The sequence below is a fragment of the Haematobia irritans genome, chromosome 3, assembly GCF_050003625.1.
Source record: "Haematobia irritans isolate KBUSLIRL chromosome 3, ASM5000362v1, whole genome shotgun sequence".
Lineage (NCBI taxonomy): Eukaryota > Metazoa > Arthropoda > Insecta > Diptera > Muscidae > Haematobia > Haematobia irritans.
This window is the reverse complement of record NC_134399.1, coordinates 117,905,409-117,933,250: the sequence shown is the minus strand read 5'-3', so window position 1 is coordinate 117,933,250 and position 27,842 is coordinate 117,905,409. Positions and strand designations below refer to the sequence as shown.

Sequence of the window (27,842 nt, the reverse complement as noted above, 5' to 3'; positions counted from 1 at the left end):
TTGTCAAAATTTTATTTCTATACAAAAATTTTGTTAAAATTTTATTTCTATAGAACATTTTCTCAGAATTTTATTCTATAGAAAATTTTGTCAGAATTTTATTTATATAGAAAATTTTGCCAAAATTTTATTTCTATAGAAAATTTTGTCAAAAATTTATTTCAATAGAAAATTTTATTTCAATAGAAAATATTGTCAAAATTTTATTTCTGAAGAAAATTTTGTCAAAATTTTATTTCTGAAGAAAATTTTGTCAAAATTTTATTTCTGAAGAAAATTTTGTCAAAATTTTATTTTGTAAAAATTTTATACCTATAGAAAAATTTTTCAAAATGTTACTTCTATAGAATATAATGTCAACATTTTATTTCTATAGAAAAATTTTATTTCCATAGAAAATTTTGTCAGAAATTATTTCTATAGAAAATTGTATCAGATTTTTATTTATATAGAAAAGTTTGCCAAAATTTTACTTCAATAGAAAATTTTTTTCAAAATTTTATTTCAACAAAAAATTTTGTCAAATTTTTATTTCTATAGAAAAATTTTTTAACATTTATTTTCTATAGAAAATTTTGTCAAAATTTAATATCTATAGAAAATTTTGTCAGCATTTTATTTCTATATAAAATTTTGTCAAAATTTTATTTCTATATAAAATTTTCTAAAAGTTTTATTTCTATGGAAAATTGTATCAACAATTTATTTCTATAGAAAATTTTGTCAGATTTTTATTTATATAGAAAATTTTCCCAAAATTTTACTTCAATAGAAAATTTTTTCAAAATTTTATTTCAATAGAAAATTTTGTCAAAATTTTATTTCTGAAGAAAATTTTGTCAACATTTTATTTCTGAAGAAAATTTTGTCAAAATTTTATTTTGTAAAAATTTTATACCTATAGAAAAATTTGTCAAAATGTTACTTCTATAGAATATAATGTCAACACTTTATTTCTATAGAAAAATTTTATTAAAATATTATTTCCATAGAAAATTTTGTCAAAAATTTATTCCTACAGAACATTTTGTCAGATTTTTATATATATAGAAATTTTTGCCAAAATTTTACTTCAACATTTTATTTCAATAAAAAATTTTGCAAAATTTTATTTCTATAGAAAACTGGTGTCAGAATTTTATTTCTATAGAAAAGTTTGTCAAATTTTGTTTCTATAGAATATTTGGTCAACATTTTATTTCTATAGAAAATTTTATTTCAATAGAAAATTTTTCAAAATTTTATTTCTGAAGAAAAGTTGTCAAAATTTTATCTCAATAGAAAATTTTGTAAAAATTGTATTCCTATAGAAAAATTTGTCAAAATTTTACTTCTATAGAATATGTCAACATTTTATTTCTATAGAAAAATTTTGTTAAAATTTTATTTCTATAGAAAATTTTTTCAAAATTTTATTTCAATAAAAAATTTTGTCAAAATTTTACTTCTATAGAAAATTTTTTTTAAATTTTATTTCTATAGAAAATTTTGTCACAATTTTATTTATAGAATATTTTATTTCTATAGAAAATTTTGTCAGAATAGTATTTATATAGAAAATTTTTTCAAAATTTTATTTCAATAAAAAATTTTGTCAAAATTTTATTTCTATAGAATTTTTTTTTTTAAATTTTATTTCTATAGAAAATTTTGTCACAATTTTATTTCTATAGAAAACTTTGTCAAAATTTTATTTCTATAGAATATTTGGTCAAAATTTTATTTCTATAGAAAATTTTATTTCAATAGAAAATTTTGTGAAAATTTTATTTCAACAGAAAATTTTGTCAAAATTTTATTTCTAGAGAAAATTTTGTAAAAATGTTATTTCTATAGAAAAATTTGTCAAAATTTTATTTCTATAAAAAAATTTTGTTAAAATGTTATTTCTATAGAAAAATTTTGTTAAAATTATATTTCTATAGAAAATTTTGTCAGAATTTTATTTCTATAAAAAATTTTGTCAAAATTGTATTTTTATAGAAAATTTTGCCAACATTTATTTCTATAGAAAATTTTGTCGAAATATTATTTCTATAGAAAATTTTGTCAAAAGTTTATTTCTATATAAAAAGTGTTGCCAAAATTTTATTTCTACAGAAAATTTTCTAAAAGTTTTATTTCTATGGAAAATTTTATCAAAAATTTATTTCTATAGAAAAATTTGTCAGATTTTTATTTATATAGAAAATTTTGCCAAAATTTTACTTCAGTAGAAAATTTTTTCAAAAGTTTATTTCAATAGAAAATTTTGTCAAAATTTTATTTCTAAAGAAAATTTTGTTAACATTTTATTTCTATAGAAAATTTTGTAAAAATTTTATTCCTATAGAAAAATTTTTCAAAATTTTTACTTCTATAGAATATAATGTCAACATTTTATTTCTATAGAAAAATTTTGTTAAAATTTTTATTTCTATACAAAAATTTTGTTAAAATTTTGTCAAAACTTTATTTCTGCAGAAAATTTTGTCAGAATTTTATTTATATAGAAATTTTGCCAACATTTTATTTCAATAGAAATTTTTGTCAAAATTTTATTTCAATAAAAAATTTTGTCAAAATTTTATTTCTATACAAAATTTTGTCAAAATTTTATTTCTATATAAAAAGTATTGCCAAAATTTTATTTCTAGAATTTTTTGTAATTACAATTGTTATCTTGAAGCTACACCCAGAGCTGTAAAATTGTATGTTTGACATTCCCTTATGAGTGATTTTTGTCTGAATTATTTGCATGTCATCCCTATGTTTGACACTCCCTTATGAGTGATTTGTATTTGGATTCTTTGCATGTCATCCCTAATTCCCACATTTTACGTTTACGGTTGTATTTAAGTCGCGTGGGGTTTTAATTCTCAACAGAAACAATTGAAATTGCAATTTTGTGTTCTTTGAGTTTTATGAGACAATGTCAAGTTTTCAAACACACATTTTTTTCAATTTGATGGATTACATACAAATATGCGTTGTTATATAAAATGTTACTGTCTCTTTGGATAAACTTAATAGTAAGAATATGGTATGAGAAATAGTGGGAAATTCTCTACTAATCGTTCTGGTATGGTTTTTGGTAGGCAGATACAAACTTCGCGATTTGCAACCGGATCGCATCCTCCAACAAGCGTCGGACGTCCAATCTCGGGATAATTTTTTTTTTTGGGGTTTTTGTAAATTTAATCCAAAGTTTCAATATCTCAATTAATTTAAAGATTATTTCTTTAATTTTTTCTTGTTACTTTAATGAAAATTTGCCTTGCTTGAAAAACATATGATTTTAATGGAGGTATGCAAGTTTTAAAGATTCGTATTCTACTTTTTCTGAAAAGTTTTTAAATCAAAATTTTTATAAACTGTTTTTGTTTTTAATTGAAAATTCGTTAATTGCTTATTTTGAATAAATTATATTTTGGGTGCATAATCTTTCAATTAGGTCATTATTTTTTTCATTTCGCAATAATCATGGATATTTCCATATACTGTTATAGTTTGTTTTTAGCGCACTATATAAAATGAATTAAAATATTATATTAAGTAAATTAAACACACTTAAATGCAAGCGTCTTTATAGGCGCCAGTAGAAAAGAATTTCTCAATAAGTGGCTAAACAAGAATATTACAGCATCTTTTGAAACCAAATATATCCATCCATTTTAATTAGTAAACGTGTGATAAAATGGCTAGCATCTTTTTTTTTACTTCAAACCATAAAAATATTCCCCATGGGTAAGGGAATTGCAATCATCTTTAATTTTGATGGTTTTTCCTAATTGGCCTTTGTTTTATTTGGATTGACTGATATGGGGGGGATTTTAATTTTTTGTTCTTTTGTAAAAGCCTGACACGAAGCTCACTTTTATAAATTATTTTTAATTAAAATTTTCTCATTGTAATGTGTTTATATTACACGTGAATTAGTATATACATTTTTTGTGTGTTGTAATCGTTGTTCATGAAGCGATGTATCTAAATTAAATTGGTAGTAGAATATATACATTGTCGTCATATTTAATGATCCATTACAGACGGATGTGAAAAGCTCTGAATAGGGAAAATAAAGGGCTTTCCAAAAGAGGTGCTTTCCAAAAAGATATTTTACAATTCAGATTTTACTGGAGTTGGAGTCGATGTCGTATAAAGTATAAAAAATCTTGATCAGAGAGAAATGTTCATTCATTTTTGGACGCAATAAAACCGTGTTGCCACAGTCAATGGAATTTTACCACAAATGGTAGATTTTTTGCTCGATTTGGTAGAATTATTAATGTTTTGATAGATTTTGCAAAATATTTCTCCCCAACTAAGAAGTACATCAATTTACTATAAAAATAATATATTAACAAAAATTTCTATAGAAATAAAATTTTGAAAAAAATTTCTATAGAAATAAAATGAGAATAGAATTTTGACAAAATTTTCCATAGAAATAAAATTTTGACAAAATTTTCTATAGAAATAAAATTTTCAGAAAATTTTCTATAGAAATAAAATTTTCAGAAAATTTTCTATAGAAATAAAATTTTGCAAAAATTTTCTATAAAAAAAATTGACAAAAAAATCCATAAAAATAAAATTTTGACAACATTTTCTATAGAAATAAAATTTTGACAAAATTTTCTAGAGAAATAAAATTTTGACAAAATTTTCTATAGAAATAAAATTTTCACAAAATTTTCTATAAAAAAAATTTTTGACAACATTTTCTATAAAAATAAAATTTAGACAAAATTTTCAATTGGAATAAATATTTCACAACATTTCTTAACAAAATTTTGTATATATTTGTATATAAAAAAATTGACAAAAAATCTATGGAAATAAAATTTTCACAACGTTTTCTATAGAAATAAAATATTGACAAAATTTTCTATAAAACATTTTTTTGACAACATTTTCTATCGAAATAAAATTTAGACAAAATTTTCTATTGAAATAAAATTTTCACAAAATTTTTTACAGAAATATAATTTTGAAAATTTTTCTATATAAAAATATTTGACAAAAAATCTTTAGAAATAAAATTTTGACAAACTTTTCTATAGAAATAAAATTTTGACAAAAAATCTATAGAAATAAAATGAGAATAGAATTTTGACAAAATTTTTAATTGAAATAAAATTTTGACGAAATTTTCCATAGAAATAAAATTTTCACAACATTTTCTATAGAAATAACATTTTGAAAAATTTTTCTATAGAAACAAATTTAACAAAAAAATCTATAGAAATACAATTTTAACAAAATTTTCTATAGAAATAAAACAAAGTTTTGACAAAATTTTCTACAGAAATAAAATTTTGACAAAATTTTCTATAGAAATAAAATTTTGACAAAATTTTGTATATAAAAAAAAATTGACAAAATTTTCTAAAGAAATAATATATTGACAAAATTTTCTATACAAATAAATTTTTGACAAAATTTTCTATAGAAATAAATTTTGACAATATTTTCTATAGAAATAAAATTTTGACAAAATTTTCTGTAGAAATAAAATCTTGATAAATTTTCTATAGAATATAGAAATCAAATTTTCATAAAATTGTCTATAGAAACAAAATTTTGAAGAAATTTTCTATAGAAAACAATTTGACAAACATTCCTATAGAAATAAAATTTTGACAAAATTTTCTATAGAAATAAAATCTTGATAAAATTTGACTTGACAAGTAAATAAAATTTTGACAAAATTTTCTATAGAAATACAATTTTGACAAAATTTTCTAGAGAAATAAAATTTTAACAAAATTTTCTATACAAATAAAAATTTTCTATAGAAATAAAATCTTGATAAAATTTGACTTGACAAGTAAATAAAATTTTGACAAATTTTCTATAGAAATACAATTTTGACAAAATTTTCTAGAGAAATAAAATTTTAACAAAATTTTCTATACAAATAAAATGTTGACAACATTTTCTGGAGAAATAAAATTTTGGCAAAATTTTCACAAAATTTTCTATAGAACTAAATTTTTGATAAAATGTTTCTATAGAAAATGGAAATAAAATTTTCACAAAATTGTCTAGAGAAATAAAATGTTGACAATAGTTTCCATAGAAATAAAATGAGAATAGAATTTTGACTAAATATTCCATAAAAATAAAATATTCACAAAATTTTCTATAGAAATACAATTTTGAAGAAATTTTCTATAGAAAAAATTTGACAAACATTCCTACAGAATTACAATTTTGACAAAATTTTCTATAGAAATAATATCTTGATAAAATTTTTCTATAGAAAATAGAAATAAAATTTTCACAAAATTTTCTAGAAAAATAAAATTTGGATAAAATCGTCTATAGAAATTAAATGAGAATAGAATTTTGACAAAATTTTCAATTGAAATAATATTTTGACAAAATTTTCAATTGAAATAAAATTTTGACAAAATTTTCTATGTAAATAAAAATTTTTATAGAACTAAAATCTTGACAAAATTGTCTAGAGAAATAGAATTGTGACAAAATTTTCTATACAACTAAAATTTTGACAAAATGTTCTATAGAAATAAATTTTGACATTTTCTATAGAAATAAAATTTTAACAAAATTTTCAATTGAAATAAAATTTTCACAAAATTTGCTATAAAAATAAAATTTTAACAAAATTTTCAATTGAAATAAAATTTTCACAAAATTTTCTATAAAAATAAAATTTTGAAAAAATTTTCTATAGAAACAAATTTTCACAAAATTTTCTATAGAAATAAAATTTTGACAAAAGTTTCTATAGAGATAAAATGAGAATAGGATTTTGACAAAATTTTCAATTGAAAAAAATTTGGATAAAATTTTCTATGGAAATAAAATGATGACAAAATTTTCTATGGAAATAAGGTTAGGTTAGGTTAGGTGGCAGCCCGATGTATCAGGTTCACTTAGACTATTCAGTCCATTGTGATACCACATTGGTGAACTTCTCTCTTATAACTGAGTGCTGCCCGATTCCATGTTAAGCTCAATGGCAAGGGACCTCCTTTTTATAGCCGAGTCTGAACGGCGTTACACATTGCAGTGAAACCACTTAGAGAAGCTTTGAAACCCTCAAAAATTTCACCAGCATTACTGAGGTGGGATAATCCACCGCTGAAAAACTTTTTGGTGTTCGGTCGAAGCAGGAATCGAACCCACGACCTTGTGTATGCAAGGCGGGCATGCTAAGCATTGCACCACGATGGCTCCCGTGGGATGGAAATAAAATGTTGACAAAATCTTTTATAGAAATAAAATTTTAGACAAAATTTTCTATAGAAATAAAATTTTGACAAAATTGTCTATGAAAATAAAATTTTGACCAAATTTTCTATAAGAAAAAAGTAAAAAAAAAATTTTCTATAGAAAACAATTTGACAAAATTTCCGTAGAATTAAAGTTTTAGATAAAATTTTCTGTAGAAATAATATTTTTACAAAATTTTCGAAAGAAATAAAATTTTGACAAAATGTTCTATAGAAATAAAAAAAAATGATACAATTTAAGATAAAAATAAAATTTTTGATCAATACATCTTATCTTATTCATATGTTTAAAAATTATAATTTTAGTGTTAGGTCTGTAAGTACTCTCCACTTTTTGTAGAAATAGTAACTTCCCTTGTTGGTGCGATCTAAGTCGTAAAAATATTTAAATAAATGAAGTTTATGCACCCAAAAATGAATTTGAATTGTGAATGCAACGCTGTCATTATCACGATAACGAAAAACAAAAGCTATATTCACATTTAAATGCTAGAGGGCTCTAACGATAACCACACTCAAGAAAAGTTTATTTGGATCCAAAGATTTTGGACCTTCCTCCAAAGTTTTTGGTATTGATTTCGACGGAAATTTCAAAAAGTCATGCCCTAAATTAAAAGAAAATATTATATTTTCATTTCTCCAGCATTTGGATGACCTTATTGCTGGTAACATATAACAAAAATTATATATATTTTTTAAATTTTTATATTATTATTGATTTTCTACATCAGAGCCTAGTTTTCTTTGGTGATTGTTTGGGATTTAAATTGGTGATTTTTTGGGACAAGATTCAGAAAACAACTGGCAGCACTGCCCTCAAACATAGAATTAAAATGGGATTTTATTATACTCGGAGTACAGCAAAACTGGCTCGACTTCACAGCTCTGGGCTACTCTACAATAACCTTACAGTTGCTCCAGATAAGTAAACATGTTGACTAAGCCAACGCAGTGGAAATCCGGCCTCATCAGTCAATATGATTTGTCAATGGAATTTTCTCCACCACTTTTGTAGCGAATTTAATTGGTTAAATTTTTCATTTGAATATTCAATTCTTTTTTTAGTATTATATTGCAAATTATTTCGTTTTTAGTTTATAGAAAATTCATTACAATACCGAACAAATAAATAAAGTCGAAAATAAGAAAGAATCTATTATCTGTCATATCTTGTACTTGTCACGTACTTGTATGATTTGCAAAAAAAAACTCTAACAAAAAACCCGAGGTGCACCCTGGAAGCTCGAAAATTATTTTAGCGCCTTTGTGTTTTCTTTTGTTTTCATCGAAATGCTTGATGACACGCTGGCATATATTTCACATGTTAGAAAATAAATATTTGGTTTTCGATAACAGTTTTGGTTTATTTTTTGTTTCTTTTTTTGTTAATGAACAAAGTGTTATACAAATTGAATCTTTCATTGAATCTCATGAAATGTTGGAAGTCTATAAAATCTCTGTATGACGTCGCAACTGAAACACGATTAAAAATATTTTGAAATATTAATGAACAAAAAACAAATCACCCCACAAAAAAAATGTGAAGTTTTACTTGACTATAACAGATAATAATTTACGTTCGTGTGAAAATATTCAAAATATTTCAATACTCAATGAATGCTATTAATAAGAATGAGATATTCAATTATTTTGTAATTTTAAAACTAAAAATATATCACGGTTTTGGCACATATGGAAGTTTGTGAAAGGCTATAGGGTTTTAAGAACGACAATACTTTGTTTAAGATATGAAGACAATTGTTTAATAAATAAGGTTAACAATAAAATTGTCTATAGAAATAAAATTTGTACAAAATTTTCTATACAAATAAAATTTTGACAAAATTTTTTATACAAATAAAATTTTGACAAAATTTTCTATAGAAATAAAATTTTGACAAAATTTTCTATAGAAATAAATTTTTGACAAAATTTTCTATAGAAATAAAATTTTGATAAAATTTTCTATAAGAATCAATTTTTGGCAAAATTTTCTATAGAAATAAAATTTTGACAAAATTTTTTATAGAAATCAACTTTTGGGAAAATTTTCTATAGAAATGAAATTTTGACAAAATTTTCTAAAGAAATAACATTTTGGCAAAATTTTCTATAGAAATAAAATTTTGGTAAAATTTTCTAATGAAATAAAATGTTGACAAAATTGATTTCTATAAATTTTTGGCAAAAATTTTCTATAGAAATCAATTTTTGACAAAATTTTCTATAGAAATAAAATTTTGACAAAACTTTCTATAGAAATCAAATTTTGGCAAAATTTTTGATAGAAATGAAATTTTGACAAAATTTTCTATAGAAATAAAATTTTGACAAAATTTTTTATAGGAATAAAATTTTGGCAAAATTTTCTATAGAAATAAAATTTTTCATAGAAATAAAAATTTGACAAAAATTTCTATAGAAATAAAATTTTGGCAAAATTTTGCAAAGAAATCAATTTTTGGCAAAATTTTCTATAGAAATGAAATGTTGACAAAATTGTCTATAGCAATAAAATTTTGGAAAAATTTTCTATAGAAATAAAAATTTGACAAAATTTTCTAGAAATAAAATTTTGACAAAATTTTCTATAGAAATCAATTTTTGGCAAAATTTTCTATAGAAATAAAATTTTGACAACATTTTCTATAGCAATAACATGTTGGCAAAATTTCCTTTAGAAATAAAATTTTGCCAAATTTTTTATAGAAATAAAATTTTGGCAAAATTTTCTATAGAAATAAAATTTTGTCAAAAATTTTCTATAGAAATAAAAATTTGACAAAATTTTCTATAGAAATAAAATTTTGACAAAATTTTCTATAGAAATCAATTTTTGGCAAAATTTTCTATAGAAATGAAATTTTGACAAAATTTTCTATATCAATAAAATTTTGACAAAATTTTCTATAGAAATCAAATTTTGGCAAAATTTTCTATAGAAATGAAATTTTGACAAAATTTTCTATAGAAATAAAATTTTGACAAAATTTTTTATAGGAATAAAATTTTGACAAAATTTTTTATAGGAATAAAATTTGGCAAAATTTTCTATAGAAATAAAATTTTTCATAGAAATAAAAATTTGACAAAAATTTCTATAGAAATAAAATTTTGGCAAAATTTTCCAAAGAAATCAATTCTTGGCAAAATTTTCTATAGAAATAAAATTTTGACAAAATTTTTTATAGGAATAAAATTTTGGCAAAATTTTCTATAGAAATAAAATTTTTCATAGAAATAAAAATTTGACAAAAATTTCTATAGAAATAAAATTTTGGCAACATTTTCCAAAGAAATCAATTTTTGGCAAAATTTTCTATAGAATTGAATTTTTGACAAAATTTTCTATAGCAATAAAATTTTGGCAAAATTTTTTATAGAAATAAAAATTTGACAAAATTTTCTAGAAATAAAAATTTGACAAAATTTTCTATAGAAATAAAATTTTGAAAAAATTTTCTATAGAAATAAAATTTTGACAAAATTTTCTATAGAAATAAAATTTTGACAAAATTTTCTATAGAAATCAATTTTTGGCAAAATTTTATATAGAAATGAAATTTTGACAAAATTTTCTATAGCAATAAAATTTTGGCAAAATTTTCTATGGAAATAAAAATTTGACAAAATTTTCTAGAAATAAAATTTTGACAAAATTTTCTATAGAAATAAAATGTTGACAAAATTTTCTATAGCAATAACATGTTGTCAAAATTTCCTATAGAAATAAAATTTTGACAAAATTTTCTATAGAAATAAAATTTTGACAAAATTTTCTATAGAAATCAATTTTTGGCAAAATTTTCTATAGAAATGAAATGTTGACAAAGTTTTCTATAGAAATCAATTTTTGGCAAAAATTTTCTACAGAAATAAAATTTTGACAAAATTTTCTATAGAAATAAAATTTTGATAAAATTTTCTATAGAAATAAAATTTTGACAAAATTTTCTATAGAAATGAAATTTTGACAAAATTTTCTATAGAAATAAAATTTTGACAAAATTTTTTATATGAATGAAATTTTGACAAAATTTTCTAGAGAAATAAATGGTTGACAAATTTTTTTATAGAAATAACATTTTGACAAAATTTTCTTTAGAAATAAAATTTTTACAAAATTTTCTATAGAAATAAAATTTTGACAAATCCTTCGCATTTGACATTGCGATGCCATCTTTAACTAATTTCTACTCTCACTTTCGTTTTGTTATAGCCCTGAAAAATGGTGGCCTCCAATGAGCCGTCCAAAGCTGTAAATGCCAACACAAAATTGCCAGATCATAAACCCACAACAACAGCTCCATTAACATGGCGAGAGAAAATGCAAAAAGTCATAGCCAATATAACTGTGGAACCCATCGTGGCGGCCTATATTATGCCAAGTGTATTATCCAACTTGGCTACACAAAACTTAAATCTGGAAAAGGCATGTCGTGTGAATATGGAATATGGTGAAGAAATCTGTGATGCATTGACCCGTAGAGAAACAGCCAATTATACGATGTAAGTAATAACCAAAAAAATTGGAATATATAATTTCTTTGTTTTGCATATTTTTCCCAACAATGAACCGATCGTTTCTCGCTTAACGTGGAGTTTTCCAGAAAATTGGGGCTGGCATAGTTCCAAATGTCTTTAGATAGAGGTAGAAATCGAAGAAGAAAAAACAAAAACTTTCTATAGAAATAAATTTTGGAAAAAATTTCTATAGTAATAAAGATTTGTTAAAATTTTCTACAGAAATAAATTTTTGATAAAATTTTCTACAGAAATAAAATATTGGAATTTTGGAAAAATTGTCTAAAGAAATTAAATTTTAACAAAATTTTCTAAATAACAAAAAATTTTGAGAAAATCTTTTACAGAAAAAAATTTTTGACGAAATCGTCTATAGAAATAAAATTATGACAAAATTTCTATAGAAATAAAATCGTGACCAAATGTTCGATGGAAATACACTTTCGACACAATTTTTTAAAGAAATATGAAAAATAAATAATACACAAAATTTACAAAATTTTCCCTAGAAATAAAATTTTGGCAAAATTTTCTATAGAAATAAAATCATAATTACATTTTGTAAAAATTTTCTTAGAAATAAATTTTTGACAAAATTTTCTATTTAAAAAAATTGTTGTCAAAATTTTCTACAGAAATAAAACTTTGACAAAATTTTCTATAGAAATAAAATTTTTGGCAAAATTTTCTACAGAAATAAAATTTTTGACAAAATTTTCTACAGAAATACAATTTTGACAAAATTTTCTATAAAAATAAAATTTTGACAAAATTGTTCATAGAAATAAAATTTTGACAAAATTGTTCATAGAAATAAAATTTTGACAAAATTGTTCATAGAAATAAAATTTGACAACATTTTTAATAGAAATAAAATTTTGAGAAAATCTTTTATAAAAAAAATTGACGAAATCTTCTTTAGGAATAAAATTATGACAAAATTTCGATAGAAATAAAATCGTGACAAAATGTTCGATAGAAATACACTTTTAACACTTGGCCGACTATATTATACCCTGCACCACTTTGTATATCTAAATTTTCGATACCATATCACATCCGTCAAATGTGTTGGGGGCTATATATAAAGGTTTGTCCCAAATACATACATTTAAATATCACTCGATCTGGACAGAATTTGATAGACTTCTACAAAATCTATAGACTCAAAATTTAAGTTGGCTAATGCACTAGGGTGGAATACAATTTTAGTAAAAAACAAGTAAGGAAAGTCTAAAGTCGGGCGGGGCCGACTATATTATACCCTGCACCACTTTGTAGATCGAAATTTTCGATACCATATCACATCCGTCAAATGTGTTGAGGTTTGTCCCAAATACATATATTTAAATATCACTCGATCTGGACAGAATTTGATAGACTTCTACAAAATCTATAGACTCAAAATTTAAGTCGGCCAATGCACTAGGGTGGAACACAATGTTAGTAAAAAAATATGGGAAACATTTAAATCTGAAGCAATTTTAAGGAAACTTTGCAAAAGTTTATTTATGATTTATCGCTCAATATATATGTATTAGAAGTTTAGGAAAATTAGAGTCATTTTTACAACTTTTCGACTAACCAGTGGCGATTTTACAAGGAAAATGTTGGTATTTTGACCATTTTTGTCGAAATCAGAAAAACTTATATGTGGGAGCTATATCTAAATCTGAACCGATTTCAACCAAATTTGGCACGCATAGCTACAATGCTAATTCTACTCCCTGTGCAAAATTTCAAACAAATTGGGGTAAAACTCTGACTTCTGGGACCGTATTAGTCCATATCGGGCGAAAGATATATATGGGAGCTATATCTAAATCAGAACCGATTTCTTCCAAAATCAATAGGGATCTATTCTGAGCCAAAACACATACTTGAGCCAAATTTGAAGTCGATTGGACTAGAACTGCGACCTAGACTTTGATTACAAAAATGTGTTCACGGAGAGACGGACAGACGGACAGACGGACATCGCTATAACGACTCAAGAGCCCATCCTGAGCATTTTTGCCAAAGACACCATGTGTCTATCTTGTCTCCTTCTGGGTGTTGCAAACATATGCACTAACTTATAATACCCTGTTCCACAGTGTGGCGCAGGGTACAAATACTTGTCAAAATTTTCTATAGAAATAAAATCTTGACAAAATTTTCTATAGAAATAAAATTTTGACAACATTTTCTATAGAAATACAATTTTGACAAAATTTTTCAAAGAAATAAAATTTGAACAAATTTTTCTATTGGAATAAAATTTTGACAAAATTTTCTATAGAAGTAAAAATTAGACACAATATTCCATAGAGATACAATTTTGACAACATTTTCTAAAGAAATAAAATTTTGACAAAATTTTCTGTAAAAATAAACTTTTGACAAAATTTTCTATAGCAATAAAATTTTGCCAACATTTTCTATAGCAATAAAATTTTGACGAAATTTTCTATAGAAATAAAATTTTTACAAAATTTTCTATAGAAATAAAATTTTGACAAAATTGTACATAGAAATAAAATTTTGACAAAATTTTCCATAGAAATAAAATTTTGACAAAATTTTCTATTGGAATATAGTTTTGACAAACTTTTCCATAGAAAAAAAATTTTCTATGGAAATAAAATTTAGAAAAAATTTTCTATAGAAATAAAATTTAGACACAATTTTTCATAGAGGTACAATTTTGACATTTTCGAAAGAAATAACGTTTTGACAAAATTTTCTGTAGAAATAAACTTTTGGCAAAATTTTCTATAGCAATAAAATTTTGACAAAATTTTCTATAGCAATAAAATTTTGACAATATCTTCTATAGAAATAAATTTTGAAAAAAATTTCTATAGAAATAATAAATATAAATAATAAAAAATTTACATTTTCCATAGAAATAAAATTTTGAGAAAATCTTTTAAAGAAAAAAAGCTGACGAAATCTTCTATAGGAATAAAATTATGACAAAATTTCTATAGAAATAAAATCGTGACAAAATGTTCGATAGAAATACAATTTTGATACAATTTGTTGAAGAACTAAGAAAAATAAATAATAAAAAAAATACAAAATTGTCCAGAGAAATAAAATTTTGGCAAAATTTTCTATAGAAATAAAATCAGAATAAAATTTTGTAAAAATTTTCTTTAGAAATAAAATTTTGACACAATTTTCTACAGAAATAAAATTTTTACAAAATTGTTCATAGAAATAAAATTTTGACAAAATTTTCCATAGAAATAAAATTTTGACAAAATTTTCCATAGAAATAAAATTTTGCCAAATTCTCTATTGAAATAAAGTTTTGACAAAATTTCTATAGAAATAAACTATTGACAAAATTTTTTACAGAAATAAAATTTTCCATAGAAATAGACAAAATTTTCTATAGAAATAAAATTTTAACAAAATTTTCTATAGAAATAAAAGTTTTACAAATTTTTCTATCGAGATAACATTTTGACAAAATTTTCTATGGAAATGAAATTTTGCCAAAATTTCTTTAGAAATACAATTTTGTAAAAATTGTCTACAGAAATAAAATTTTGACAAAAATTTCCATAGAGATACATTTTCGACGACATTTTCTATAGAAGTAAAATTTTGACAGAAGTGTCTATAGTATAAATTTGATTCTATAGAATACAACTTTTGGCAATATTTTTAATAGAAATAAAATGTTGACAAAATTTTCTATAGAAATAAAATTTTGTATATAACTAAACTTTTGACAAAATTTTTAATAGAAATAAAATCAGAATAAAATTTTGATAAAATTTTCCTTAGAAATAAAATTTTTACAAAATTTTCTATAGAATTAAAATTTTGACAAAATTATCTACAGAAATGAAATCAGAATAAAACTTAGAAAAAAAATCTATAGAAATAAAATTTTGACAAAATTTTCCTAGAAATAAAATTTTGACAAAATTTTCCTAGAAATAAAATTTTGACAAAATTTTCTATAGAAATAGAATTTTGACAAAATTTTTTATAGAAATAGAATTTTGACAAAATTTTCTGTAGAAATAAACTGAGGAGCGAAAAAGTACTTCAGTCTTAATGCCAGTAAGGGGATATTCCCTTAAAAAGACCTTTCAAAGACCTCAAATAATTTAGATTCGAGGATGTAAGCATCCGAAATTGCAGCTTGTTGAACATTCTCAACAATACTGTTGTTTGTCAATGAATTTTATGATTTTAATCACAATACGAAATTGATCCAATTTTGATGCCCTTCAAATTTCTTTACAGGGAAGAAGAAACCATTCAGAAAATGGTTGCCCACATGGTAGCCTGGAAAACTGTGATACAATCTTTGTTTCCCTGCCTGTTGATATTATTTTGGGGCTCTTGGAGTGATCGACATCATAGACGAAAACCTTGTATCCTAATACCCATTGTGGGAGAGTTTCTCGGGACGGTGGGTCTAATACTCTGTGTTTACTTCAAGAAAACACCCATGGAGGTTGCTGGTCTAACTGAGGCCATATTTCCCTCGCTAAGTGGTGGCTGGTTTGTAATGCTGATGGGAGTATTCAGTTACATAGCCGATATAACAACGGAAGAAGAACGTACCTTACGTATTGGAATACTAAATGTATGCTTCTCAGTGGGTGTGCCCATAGGTACCGCTTTAAGTGGGGTACTATTGAAGTGAGTATCGAAAACAACACCGGAATAAAAAAAAAAAAATTTAAATAAAACTTATTTTTTTCTTTAGGAAAATTGGCTTTTATGGTGTCTTCTCCATTTCGGCTAGTTTATATGTTGTGTCCTTGATTTATGGTATCTTCTTTTTACCGGAGCCACGTCCTCGTTGCATTCAGCCTGAGGAGAAACATAAGCCCCGTAGTTTATTGGCCGATTTCTTTGATAAGGAACATGTCGTTGAGACATTCCGTGTTGCCTTTAAAAAAGGAGAGAATAAGAGAAGGGCTCGAGTCATACTTCTTATGATTGTTGTTATGGTCGTCATTGGTCCTATTTATGGTAACCGCTTGGATTTGAAATTTTGTTTGAGGAATCTAAGATGTTTTTTTTTTTTTGAATTTTAGGTGAAATGAATGTTATGTATCTGTTTACTCGTTACCGTTTCAATTGGAATGAAGTTGACTTCAGTGTCTTCAATACCTTTGCTGTGGTCACGGGTTTAGTGGGTAAGTTTTATGGAATTTCCAATATAAATTTGTGCGTTTTATATTTTTGAAAAATTTCTTTTTGAAAGTTTATTTAACTCTATTGACAATTTTGGAAAACTTATATTAGCTCATACCACGAGAGGTGTAATATAGTGGGTCTGGGATTTTGAACTTTCTTCGAGTACCCTCCTCCATGGATTGCGTAGAAATTTCTACTAAAGACTGTCATCCACAATCGCATTACTTGGGTTGCGGTAATACTTGCCGATGGCAAGGTATCTTAAAACTCCTTAACATCGTCTTCTAAATTGAAAGTTAGTCCATACGTGGTATATATTAGGCAAAGTGAATCGGTTTATATGGGGGGCTATATACAATTATGAACCAATATAGTCCAATTTTTGTGTGAAAAGTACCAAATTTTAGGAAGAAGTAAAATTTTGGGATTGGTTTATCTGGGCGCTCTATATAACTATGGGTTGTTAGCGACCAAACTTTAGCCGAATCGGATGAAGCTTTCGCATCCAAGAAATTTGAAAATTTTGTTTCTATAGAAAATTTTCTGAAAATTTTGTTTTAATAGAAAATTTTCTTAAACTTAGCCAAAATTTTATTTCTATAGAAAATTTTGTCAAATTTTCATTTTTATAGAATATTTTGTCTAAATTTCATTTTTATGGAAAATTTTGTCTAAATTTTAATTCTATAGAAAATTTTGTCAAAATTCTATTTTTATAGAAATTTTTGTCAAAATTTTATTTCTATAGAAAATTTTGTCACAATTTCATATCTGTAAAAATTTTGTCAAAATTTTATTTCTGTAGAAAATTTTGTTTAAATTTTACATCTTTAGAAAGATTTGTTTAAATTTTATTTCTATAGAAAATTTTGTCGACATTTTATTTTTTTAGATATTTTTTTTTACTTTTATAGAAATTTTTGTCTAACTTTTATTTTTGTAGTAAATTTTGTCAAACTTTTATTTCCAAAGAAAATAGTGTAAAAATTTTCGATCTATAGAACATTTTGTCAAAATTTTATTTCTATACAAAAGTTTGTCGAAATTTTATTTCTATAGAAAATTTTGTCAAAATTTTATTTCTATAGCAAATTTTGTCAAAATTTTATTTCTATAGAAAATTTTGTTTAAATTCTATATCTGTAGAAAGTTTTGTTTAAATTTTATTTCTATAGAGAAATTTATCTAAATTTTATTTTTATAAGAAATTTTGTCAAAATTTTTTTTCTATAGAAAATTTTGTCAAAATTTTATTTCTATTGAAAATTTTGTCAAAATTTTATTTCTATAGAAAATCTTGTCAAAATTTTATTTATATTGAAAATTTTGTCAAAATTGTATTTCTATAAAAAAAAATTTTTTTCTTTAGAAAATTTTCTGAGAATTTTATTTCTATAAAAATTTTTCTGAAAATTTTATTTCCAAAGAAAATTTTCTGAAAATTTTATTTCCATAGAAAATTTTCTCAACATTTTATTTCTCGAGAAAATTTTCTGAAAATTTTATTTCTATAGAAAATTTTCTGAACATTTTTTTCTATAGAAAATTTTCTGATAATTTTATTTCTATAGGAAATTTCAACATTTTATTTCTCGAGAAAATTTTCTGAAAATTTTATTTCTATAGAAAATTTTCTGAAAATTTTTTTCTATAGAAAATTTTCTGATAATTTTATTCCTATAGCAAAGTTTGTCAAAATTTTATATCTGTAGAAAATTTTGTGAAAATTTTAATTCTGTAGAAAATTTTGTCGAAGTTTTATTTCTGTAAAAAATTTTGTTTAAATTCTATATCTGTAGAAAGTTTTGTTTTAATTTTATTTCGATAGAAAATTTTGTCGACATTTTATTTTTATAGAAAATTTTGTCAAAATGTTACTTTTATAGAAATTTTTGTCTAAATTTTATTTTTGTAGAAACATTTTTTAAAATTTTATTTCTGTAGAAAATTTTGTCAAACTTGTATTTTCAAAGAAAATATTCTCAAAATTTTCGATCTATAGAAAATTTTGTCAAAATTTTATTTCTATAGAAAATTTTGTCGAAATTTTATTTCTATAGAAAATTTTGTCAAAATTTTATTTCTATAGAAAATTTTTTGAAAATTTTAATTTCTAAGAAAATTTTCTGAAAATTTTTTTCTATGGAAAATTTTTTGATAATTTTATTTCTATCGAAAATTTCCGCAAAATTTTATTTCTATAGAAAATTTCCGCATAATTTTATTCCTATAAAAATTTTCTAAAAATTTTATTTCTATAGAAAATTTTCTAGAAATTTTTTTTCTATAGAAAATTTCCGCAAAATTGTATTTCTATAGAAAAATTTGTTGAATAATTTAAGGAGAAATTATTTAAAAATTGTGCTTATATGAGCAAATGCAAGATCCGTTTAGGAACTTGATGCGAGGTACACTTGAAAGAACTTGATTTTAATAATTCTGAGAAATTCTTATTTTAAGGACTATTTTTATTGTTTTACTTTGGCTCGGAATTAATATCTAAATCATTAGTGTGAAGGAAAAATCTTTGGAACCGGGCATGCGTTTTTTTCATTGTGGTTATAAAAACTGTGAAACTTAATTTTAAATGTGAAATTCCTTTAGCATTAAATATTATTATTATTTTTGTTTTTTGTTTATATCCCACAAATATAGGTGTCCTCTTTTGTGTTGGTGTCCTTTCACACAAGTTGAAAATTGATGATGCCCTCATTGGAGTTCTATCGAGTACTTCGAAAATTCTATCAGGATTTGTTTATGCCTTTGCCACATTGCCATGGCACATGTATGTGGGAGCCATAGTGGAAATATTCAATGGTACCTCATTCATTGCAATGAGATCGATGGCCACAAAATTAGTGTCCAAAGATGAATTGGGAAAAGTTAATTCATTATTTGGTGTGGCCGAGGCTTTGATGCCTGTCGTATATGCTCCAATGTATAGTACCCTGTATGCGGCCACAATTAAGGTATTTCCAGGAGCATTTTATATTTTGGGAGGAGCAATTACCATATTGGCGGTCATTATATTTTTGTAAGTTCTTAAGAAAACCAAATTTTTTTAACAATTTTTATTTCATGTAAATTTTGTTTTTTTGTTATTTAGATGGATGTATGATTTCCAACGCAAACAATTACGTAAACAAAAATCTTTAGATTCGGAGGCTACGAAGAATGGCATCAAAGAGCCAATCTCTAATATTAGCACCATTGATGCCATGGCCTTGGCATCTGAGGCCAAAGGACATCTAAATGGTATCGTTAGCAGTGTCCTACATGAGCACATCTGTGATCACAGTTGCCGCAATGGCAACAGTACCTGTACGCAGGGTAATGGAACCATGAGCGGTTTCGATAATAAAGCCTATATGCCTGATTTGGTTGAGGGTGCTGGTGATACAAAATCTGAACATAATACGCATTTATAAGATAATAAAATTAGTTTGTAAGTCAAAGCAAATTTTTTATGTCCACGGCAAATCAAGTGAGCGAAGTGAAAATTATTTTCGTTTTTGTTAAGAAAAAAAAATTGTGCATATTTGGTTTGGAATAATCTTGTATGTGATGATTAAATAGAAAATGGTTTACCTCGAATTATTTACCACAATATTTTAGATATAATCACATGTGAAAATTCTAATTGGTTATAGTCAAAGTGAAGAATTACACAGGGAATGTTGCAATTAATTTTATCCGTGTTTTTTTGCTGTTATTCTACACAATTCTAAATGTTTTTATTTGTGTATATTTGTATTTTGATATTATTAGAATTTAATAATACATATTACACAATATGTTTTGTTATTTTAAGTTAGTGCAATAAATAAGAAAACAAAAAACTTTAATTCTATCTTATAAATTATGAATACTCTGATCTAATTCCTAAAAGTGTTTGCGGAGCAATTAAATCGGAAAATTACAATTATCGGTGAGTTCAAATAGAGGTTCCCAATATGTTTGTATCAGTCCCAGAATAGTTGTAATGATACTGGTAGTATTGCCAAATGCAGTAACAGGGGTCTAGAAAAACTTCGAAAACATTTAAAATGATTCAGTGAATGAAGATTTGAATTCAATGAAATCACTGCTCTCATTTGGGGAAAAAAATTAATTATTTTTTATTGAAATTACTTCAATCAATCAATAATATTTTGACAAAATTTTCTATAGAAATAAAATCATGACAAAATTTTCAATATAAATAAAATTTTGAAAAAATTTTCCATAGAAATAAAATGTTGACAAAATTTTCTATACAAATAAAATTTTGACAAAATTTTCTACACAAAATGAAATATTGACAAAATTTTCTATATAAAAACAATTGACAAAATTTTATATAGAAATAAATTTTGACAAAATTTTCTATAGAAATAATAATTTGACAAAACTTTCTATAGAAATAAAATTTTGACAAAAATTTTTATAGAAATACAATTTTGACGAAATTTCCTATAGAAATAAAATTTTGACACATTTCCTATAGAAATAAAATTTTTACGAAATTTCCTATAGAAATAAAATTTTGACAAAAATTTCTATAAAAATAAAATTTTGACAAAATTTTCTATATAAATAAAATATCGACAAAATTTTTTATAGAAATAAAATGTTGACAAAATTTTCTATACAAATAAAATTTGGACAAAATTTTCTACACAAAATTAAATTTTGACAAAATTTTCTATATAAAAACAAATTGACAAAATTTTATATAGAAATAAATTTTGACAAAATTTTCTATAGAAATAAAATTTTCTATAGAAATAAAATTTTGACAAAATTTTGTACAGAAATACAATTTTTACGAAATTTCCTAAAGAAATAAAATTTTGACAAAATTTTTTATAGAAATACAATTTTTACGAAATTTCCTATAGAAATAAAATTTTGACAAAATATCCTTTAGAAATAAAATTTTTACGAAATTTTCTATAGAAATAAAATTTTGACAAAATTTTCTATAGAAATAAAATTTTGACAAAATTGTCTATAGAAATACAATTTTGACAAAATTTTCTATAGAAATAATATTTTTTGAAATAAAATTTTGACAGAATTTTCTATAGAAATTAAATTCGACAAAATTTTCTATAGAAATAAAATTTTGATAAAAATTTCTATAGAAATACAATTTGGACAAAATTTTCCATAGAAATACAATTTTAAGCAAATTTTCTATAGAAATAAAATTTTTTAGAAAATTTTCTATAGCAGTAAAATATTGACAAAATTTGCTATAGAAATAAAATGTTGACAAAATTTTCTAGTAGATCTAGCTATGTTCGGGAGCCACCGTGGTGCAATGGTTAGCGTGCCCGCCTTGCATACACAAGGTCGTGGGTTCGATTCCTGCTTCGACCGAACACCAAAAAGTTTTTCAGCGGTGGATTATCCCACCTCAGTAATGCTGGTGACATTTCTGAGGGCTTCAAAGCTTCTCTAAGTGGTTTCACTGCAATGTGGAACGCCGTTCGGACTCGGCTATAAAAAGGAGGACCCTTGTCATTGAGCTTAACATGGAATCGGGCAGCTCTCAGTGATAAGAGAGAAGTTCACCAATGTGGTATCACAATGGACTGAATAGTCTAAGTGAGCCTGATACATCGGGCTGCCACCTAACCTAACCTAACCTAGCTGTTGAAATCATGGTAAATTCCGAACGAATGAATCTATCAACTTGAAACAAATACAAATAGTTGTAATTGATGTAGCTCGGATGAATTCCGGAGCCTCTAGGTGGGGCTATCATTTTATCGGAATTTATTATACCCTGCGCCACACTGTGGAACAGAGTATTATAAGTTAGTGCATATGTTTGCAACACCCAGAAGGAGACGAGATAGACACATGGTGTCTTTGGCAAAAATGCTCAGGGTGGGCTCCGATATAGCCATGTCCGTCTGTCCGTGAACACATTTTTGTAATCAAAGTCTATGTCGCAGTTTTAGTACAATAGACTTCAAATTTGGCACAAGTATATGTTTTGGCTCAGAATAGAACCCTATTGATTTTGGAAGAAATCGGTTTAGATTTAGATATAGCTCCCATATATATATTTCGCCCGATATGGACTTATATGGCCCCAGAAGCCAGAGTTTTACCCTAATTTGCTTAAAATTTTGCACAAGAAGAACAATTAGTACTATAGTCAAGTGTGCCAAAGTTTATTGAAATCGGTTCAGATTTAGATATAGCTCCCATATATATCTTTCGCCCCATATGGGCTAATACGGTCCCAGAAGCCAGAGGTTTACCCCAATTTGGTTGAAATTTTACACTAGGAGTACAATTAGTAGTGTAGTCAAGTGTGCCGAATTTTATTGAAATCGGTTCAGGTTTAGATATAGCTCCCATATATATGGTTCGCCCGATTTACATTCATATGACCACATTGGCCAATCTTTTACTCCGATTTAATTTTTTTTGCACAGGGAGTAGAATTAGCATTGTAGCTATGCGTACCAAATTTGGTTGAAATCGGTTCAGATTTAGATATATCTCCCATATATAGACTTCGCCCGATTTACACTCATATGACCACAGAGGCCAATTTTTAGCTCAGATTTGGTTGAAATTTTGCACAGGGAGTAGAATTAGCGTTGTAGCTATGCGTGCCAAATTTGGTTGAAATCGGTTCAGATTTAGATATAGTTCCCATATATATATGTTCTTCTGATTTCGACACAAATTGTCAAAATACCAACATTTTCCTTGTAAAATCGCCACTTCTTAGTCGAAAAGTTGAAAAAATGACTATAATTTTCCTAAACTTCTAATACATTATATCGAGCGATATATCATAAATAAACTTTTGCGAAGTTTTCTTAAAATTGCTTCATATTTAAATGTTTCCCATATTTTTTTACTAACATTGTGTTCCACCCTAGTGCATTAGCCGACTTAAATATTGAGTCTATAGATTTTCTACAAGTCTATCAAATTCTGTACAGATCGAGTGATATTTAAATGTATGTATTTGAGACAAACCTTTATATATAGCCCCCAAAAACATATGACGGATGTGATATGGTATCGAAAATTTAGATCTACAAAGTGGTGCAGGGTATAATATAGTCGGCCCCGCCCGACTTTAGACTTTCTTTTCTTGTCCTAATATCGAAAATATCATTATCTGAAAATATTTTTAATATATTAATCTTTATATTCTATCTCGTAGGTCTCTATCATGAAAATGTTCTGGCAACACTGTGTTAAACCGAAATCTAAAGCATACCTTTAGGCGATAGATTCAAGAAAGACTTCAAATCGAATTTTTGTTAGGTAGCACTAAAGATAATTCCAATATTATAAAGTCTAAAATCTTAAGCATATTGTTAGGAGGAAGTTTGAAGCCGATTTACTATATTGTTCGGTTCAGTAAACACCAGATTCCAATCGAAGCTATTAAAAATGCCGATTCATCAAATTGCCAACAAAAAATTTTGATAATGCAACTTAAGAGAAATTGTATCAGGGTTTTATTGCACATAAAACAAATTGCCAACATATATATTTTTTCAATCCAAAAGGCAATATTACAAATATACAACATTGTGAAGTCGTTTTGTTGTGATTTTGCATTTATTTTTATACCCTCCACCATAGGATGGGGGGTATACGAGTATTACCTTTGCCATTCCGTTTGTAACACATCGAAATATTGCTCTAAGACCCCATAAAGTATATATATTCTGGGTCGTGGTGAAATTCTGAGTCGATCTGAGCATGTCCGTCCTTCCGTTCGTCCGTCTGTTGAAATCACGTTAACTTCCGAACGAAACAAGCTATCGACTTGAAACTTGGCACAAGTAGTTATTATTGATGTAGGTCGGATGGTATTGCAAATGGGCCATATCGGTCCACTTTTACGTATAGCCCCCATATAAACGGACCCCCAAATTTGCCTTGCGATTGCTCTAAGAGAAGCAGATTGCATCCGATCCGGCTGAAATTTGGTACATGGTGTTAGTATATGGTGTCTAACAACCATGCACAAATTGGTCCATATCGGTCCATAATTACATATAGCCCCCATATAAACCGATCCCCCGATTTGGCTTACGATTGCTCTAAGAGAACCAAATTTCATCCCATCCGGCTGAAATTTGGTACATGGTATTGGTATATGTTCTCTAATGACCATGCAAAAATTGGTCCACATCGGTCCATAATTATATATAGCCCCCATATAAACCGATCCCCCGATTTGGCTTGCGGAGCCTCAAAGAGAAGCAAATTTCATCCGATCCGGCTGAAATTTGGTACATAATGTTGGTATATGGTCTCTACTAACCATGCAAAAATTGGTCCACATCGGTCCATAATTATATAGCCCCCATATAAACCGTTCTCCAGATTTAACCTCCGGAGCCTCATGGAGGAGCAACATTCATCCGATCCGGTTCAAATTTGGAACGTGGTGTATATGGCCGCTAGGTTAGGTTAGGTTAGGTTAACCTAACCATATGGCCGCTAACAACCATACCAAAATTGGTCCATATCGGTCTATAGTTATATATAGCCGATCTCCAATCACACAAAAATTGGTCCATATCGGTTCATAATCATGGTTGCCACTCGAGCCAAAAATAATCTACCAAAATTTTATTTCTATCGAAAATTTTGTCAAAATATTATTTCTATAGAAAATTTTGTCAAAATTTTATTTCTATAGAAAATTTGTTAAAATTTTATTTCCATAGAAAATTTTGGTTAAAATTTTATTTGTATAGAAAATTTTGTTAAAATTTTATTTCTGTAGGAAATTTTGTCAAAATTTTATTTCTAAAGAAAATTTTGTCAAAATTTTATTTCTTTAAAAATTTTTTGTAAATTTTTTTTTTCAATAGAAAATTTTGTTAAAATTTTATTTCTATAGAAAATTTTGTCAAAATTTTATGTCTATAGAAAATTTTGCCAAACTGAATTGTATACGTATTTGATCGATCTTTTTTGATTTAGTATATATGGACTTACATACAGTTTAGAAGACGGTATTAGGAGGTTTATAAGCTTCGGCCTGGCCGAACTTACGGCCGTATATACTTGTTTTGTCTAAGGAGTTTTGAGATACCTTGCCATCGGCAAGTATTACCACAATCCAAGTAATATGATTGTGGATAACAGTCCTTATTAGATGCTTCTACGCAATCCATGGTGGAGGGTACATAAGATTCGGCCTGGCCGAACTTAGGCCGCTGATACTTGTTATCATTGGATTTTCTTAATATTTCATTCTAGCCATCATCACTTGGTGCTTTCTTTATATGGTATTGGGTTTCTCATCACAATTGCGTGCTTGCTGTTCGACGAAAATATGAACTCATGTCAAATAAATTAGGAAACAAACAAAATTAGGTCAATTATAAAACCATAGATGTCTAAATAAATTTTCAGTAAAATTGCTTATTAAATGTGTGGTTCAATAGATTATGGGCTTTGCGAATGATATAGAAAGAATATTGCAAAGTATTTTTGCTAAAGCCAAAAATGAGTTAAGCGTACAGTAAAATTGCAATTTTATGGGCTTCTCAAAAGAATAAGGGGTAGATTGTAATAAGTTTGGCATTCTTTTGGTAAAATATTGAAATATTCGTTTTTAAAACCGAATTCATAGTAACGGCATAGAGGAAAAATTTGCAATATTTGTAACATGCAAATAGTTGCTTCCAAGCATACTAAGTACTTATGTTCTTTGCCAAAATGAAATTCTAAGAGAATTTTTAAATTGTCCATCTGAAATATTTTATATCACTTAGAGACTATACAAATTATTTATGTGATATTTACGGCAATTTCCCCAAAAAATTTAACCCATCATGAAAGAAAATGTAGGTCTTTTTAGAAAAGTATAATTAAAATATTTTAATAATTGCAATATGATACAAATAAGTTAATACTTTTTGTAAAATTGAATAAAATTTTATTTTACTGTTGTTTAAGAAAATTTTCATATTTTAAAAATATGGTAACAATTGAAGTTGAAAATTGTTAAAAAAAACCAACACAGCCACAATATATATAATTGATTTTAGAAAATGGTGAACACAATTTATGCAAAATTTTCAGATACTTATTGCAACATATTGCTATTATTTCTGAACCGATCATCTGACAGTTAATAGATTTATTCCAGTTGCAGTTCATTTTATTGCATAAAAGCTTACAAAATCCCTATGATCTATTGTATTCAGAAAACAAGTAAGGAAATTCTAAAGTCGGGCGGGGCCGACTATATTATACCCTGCACCACTTTGTAGATCTAAATTTTCGATACCATATCACATCCGTCAAATGTGTTTGGGGCTATATATAAAGGTTTGTCCCAAATACATACATTTAAATATCACTCGATCTGGACAGAATTTGATAGACTTCTACAAAATCTATAGACTCAAAATTTAAGTCGGCTAATGCACTAGGGTGGAACACAATGTTAGTACAAAAATATGGGAAACATTTAAATCTGAAGCAATTTTAAGGAAACTTCGCAAACGTTTATTTATGATTTATCGCTCGATATATATGTATTAGAAGTTTAGGTAAATTAGAGTAATTTTTACAACTTTTCGACTAAGCAGTAGCGATTTTACAAGGAAAATGTTGGTATTTTGACCATTTTTGTCGAAATCAGAAAAACATATATATGGGAGCTATATCTAAATCTGAACCGATTTCAACCAAATTTGACACGCATAGCTACAACGCTAGTTCTACTCCCTGTGCAAAATTTCAACTAAATCGGAGTTAAAAATTGCCCACTATGGTCATATGAGTGTAAATCGGACGAAAGCTATATATGGGAGATATATCTAAATCTGAACCGATTTCAACCAAATTTGGCACGCATAGCTACAATGCTAATTCTACTCCCTGTGCAAAATTTCAACTAAATCGGAGCAAAAAACTGGCCTCTGT

General features: G+C 25.4%; 1 protein-coding gene across 2 annotated transcripts in view; it reads left to right on the top strand.

The window, feature by feature from the left end:
- Window positions 1-20,767, top strand: part of LOC142229033 (putative peptidoglycan muropeptide transporter SLC46) — a 49,851-nt gene extending 29,084 nt beyond the window's left edge. For both annotated transcript variants that reach the window (XM_075299571.1, XM_075299570.1), the window contains exons 2-7: window positions 11,464-11,753; window positions 16,017-16,418; window positions 16,486-16,754; window positions 16,820-16,921; window positions 19,578-19,956; window positions 20,029-20,767. In XM_075299571.1, the coding sequence (XP_075155686.1) occupies window positions 11,473-11,753; window positions 16,017-16,418; window positions 16,486-16,754; window positions 16,820-16,921; window positions 19,578-19,956; window positions 20,029-20,350 (1,755 nt within the window). In that variant the 5' untranslated portion in view covers window positions 11,464-11,472 and the 3' untranslated portion in view covers window positions 20,351-20,767. The remainder of the gene's footprint in view (window positions 1-11,463; window positions 11,754-16,016; window positions 16,419-16,485; window positions 16,755-16,819; window positions 16,922-19,577; window positions 19,957-20,028) is intronic.
- The last annotated feature ends 7,075 nt before the right edge of the window (window positions 20,768-27,842 follow it).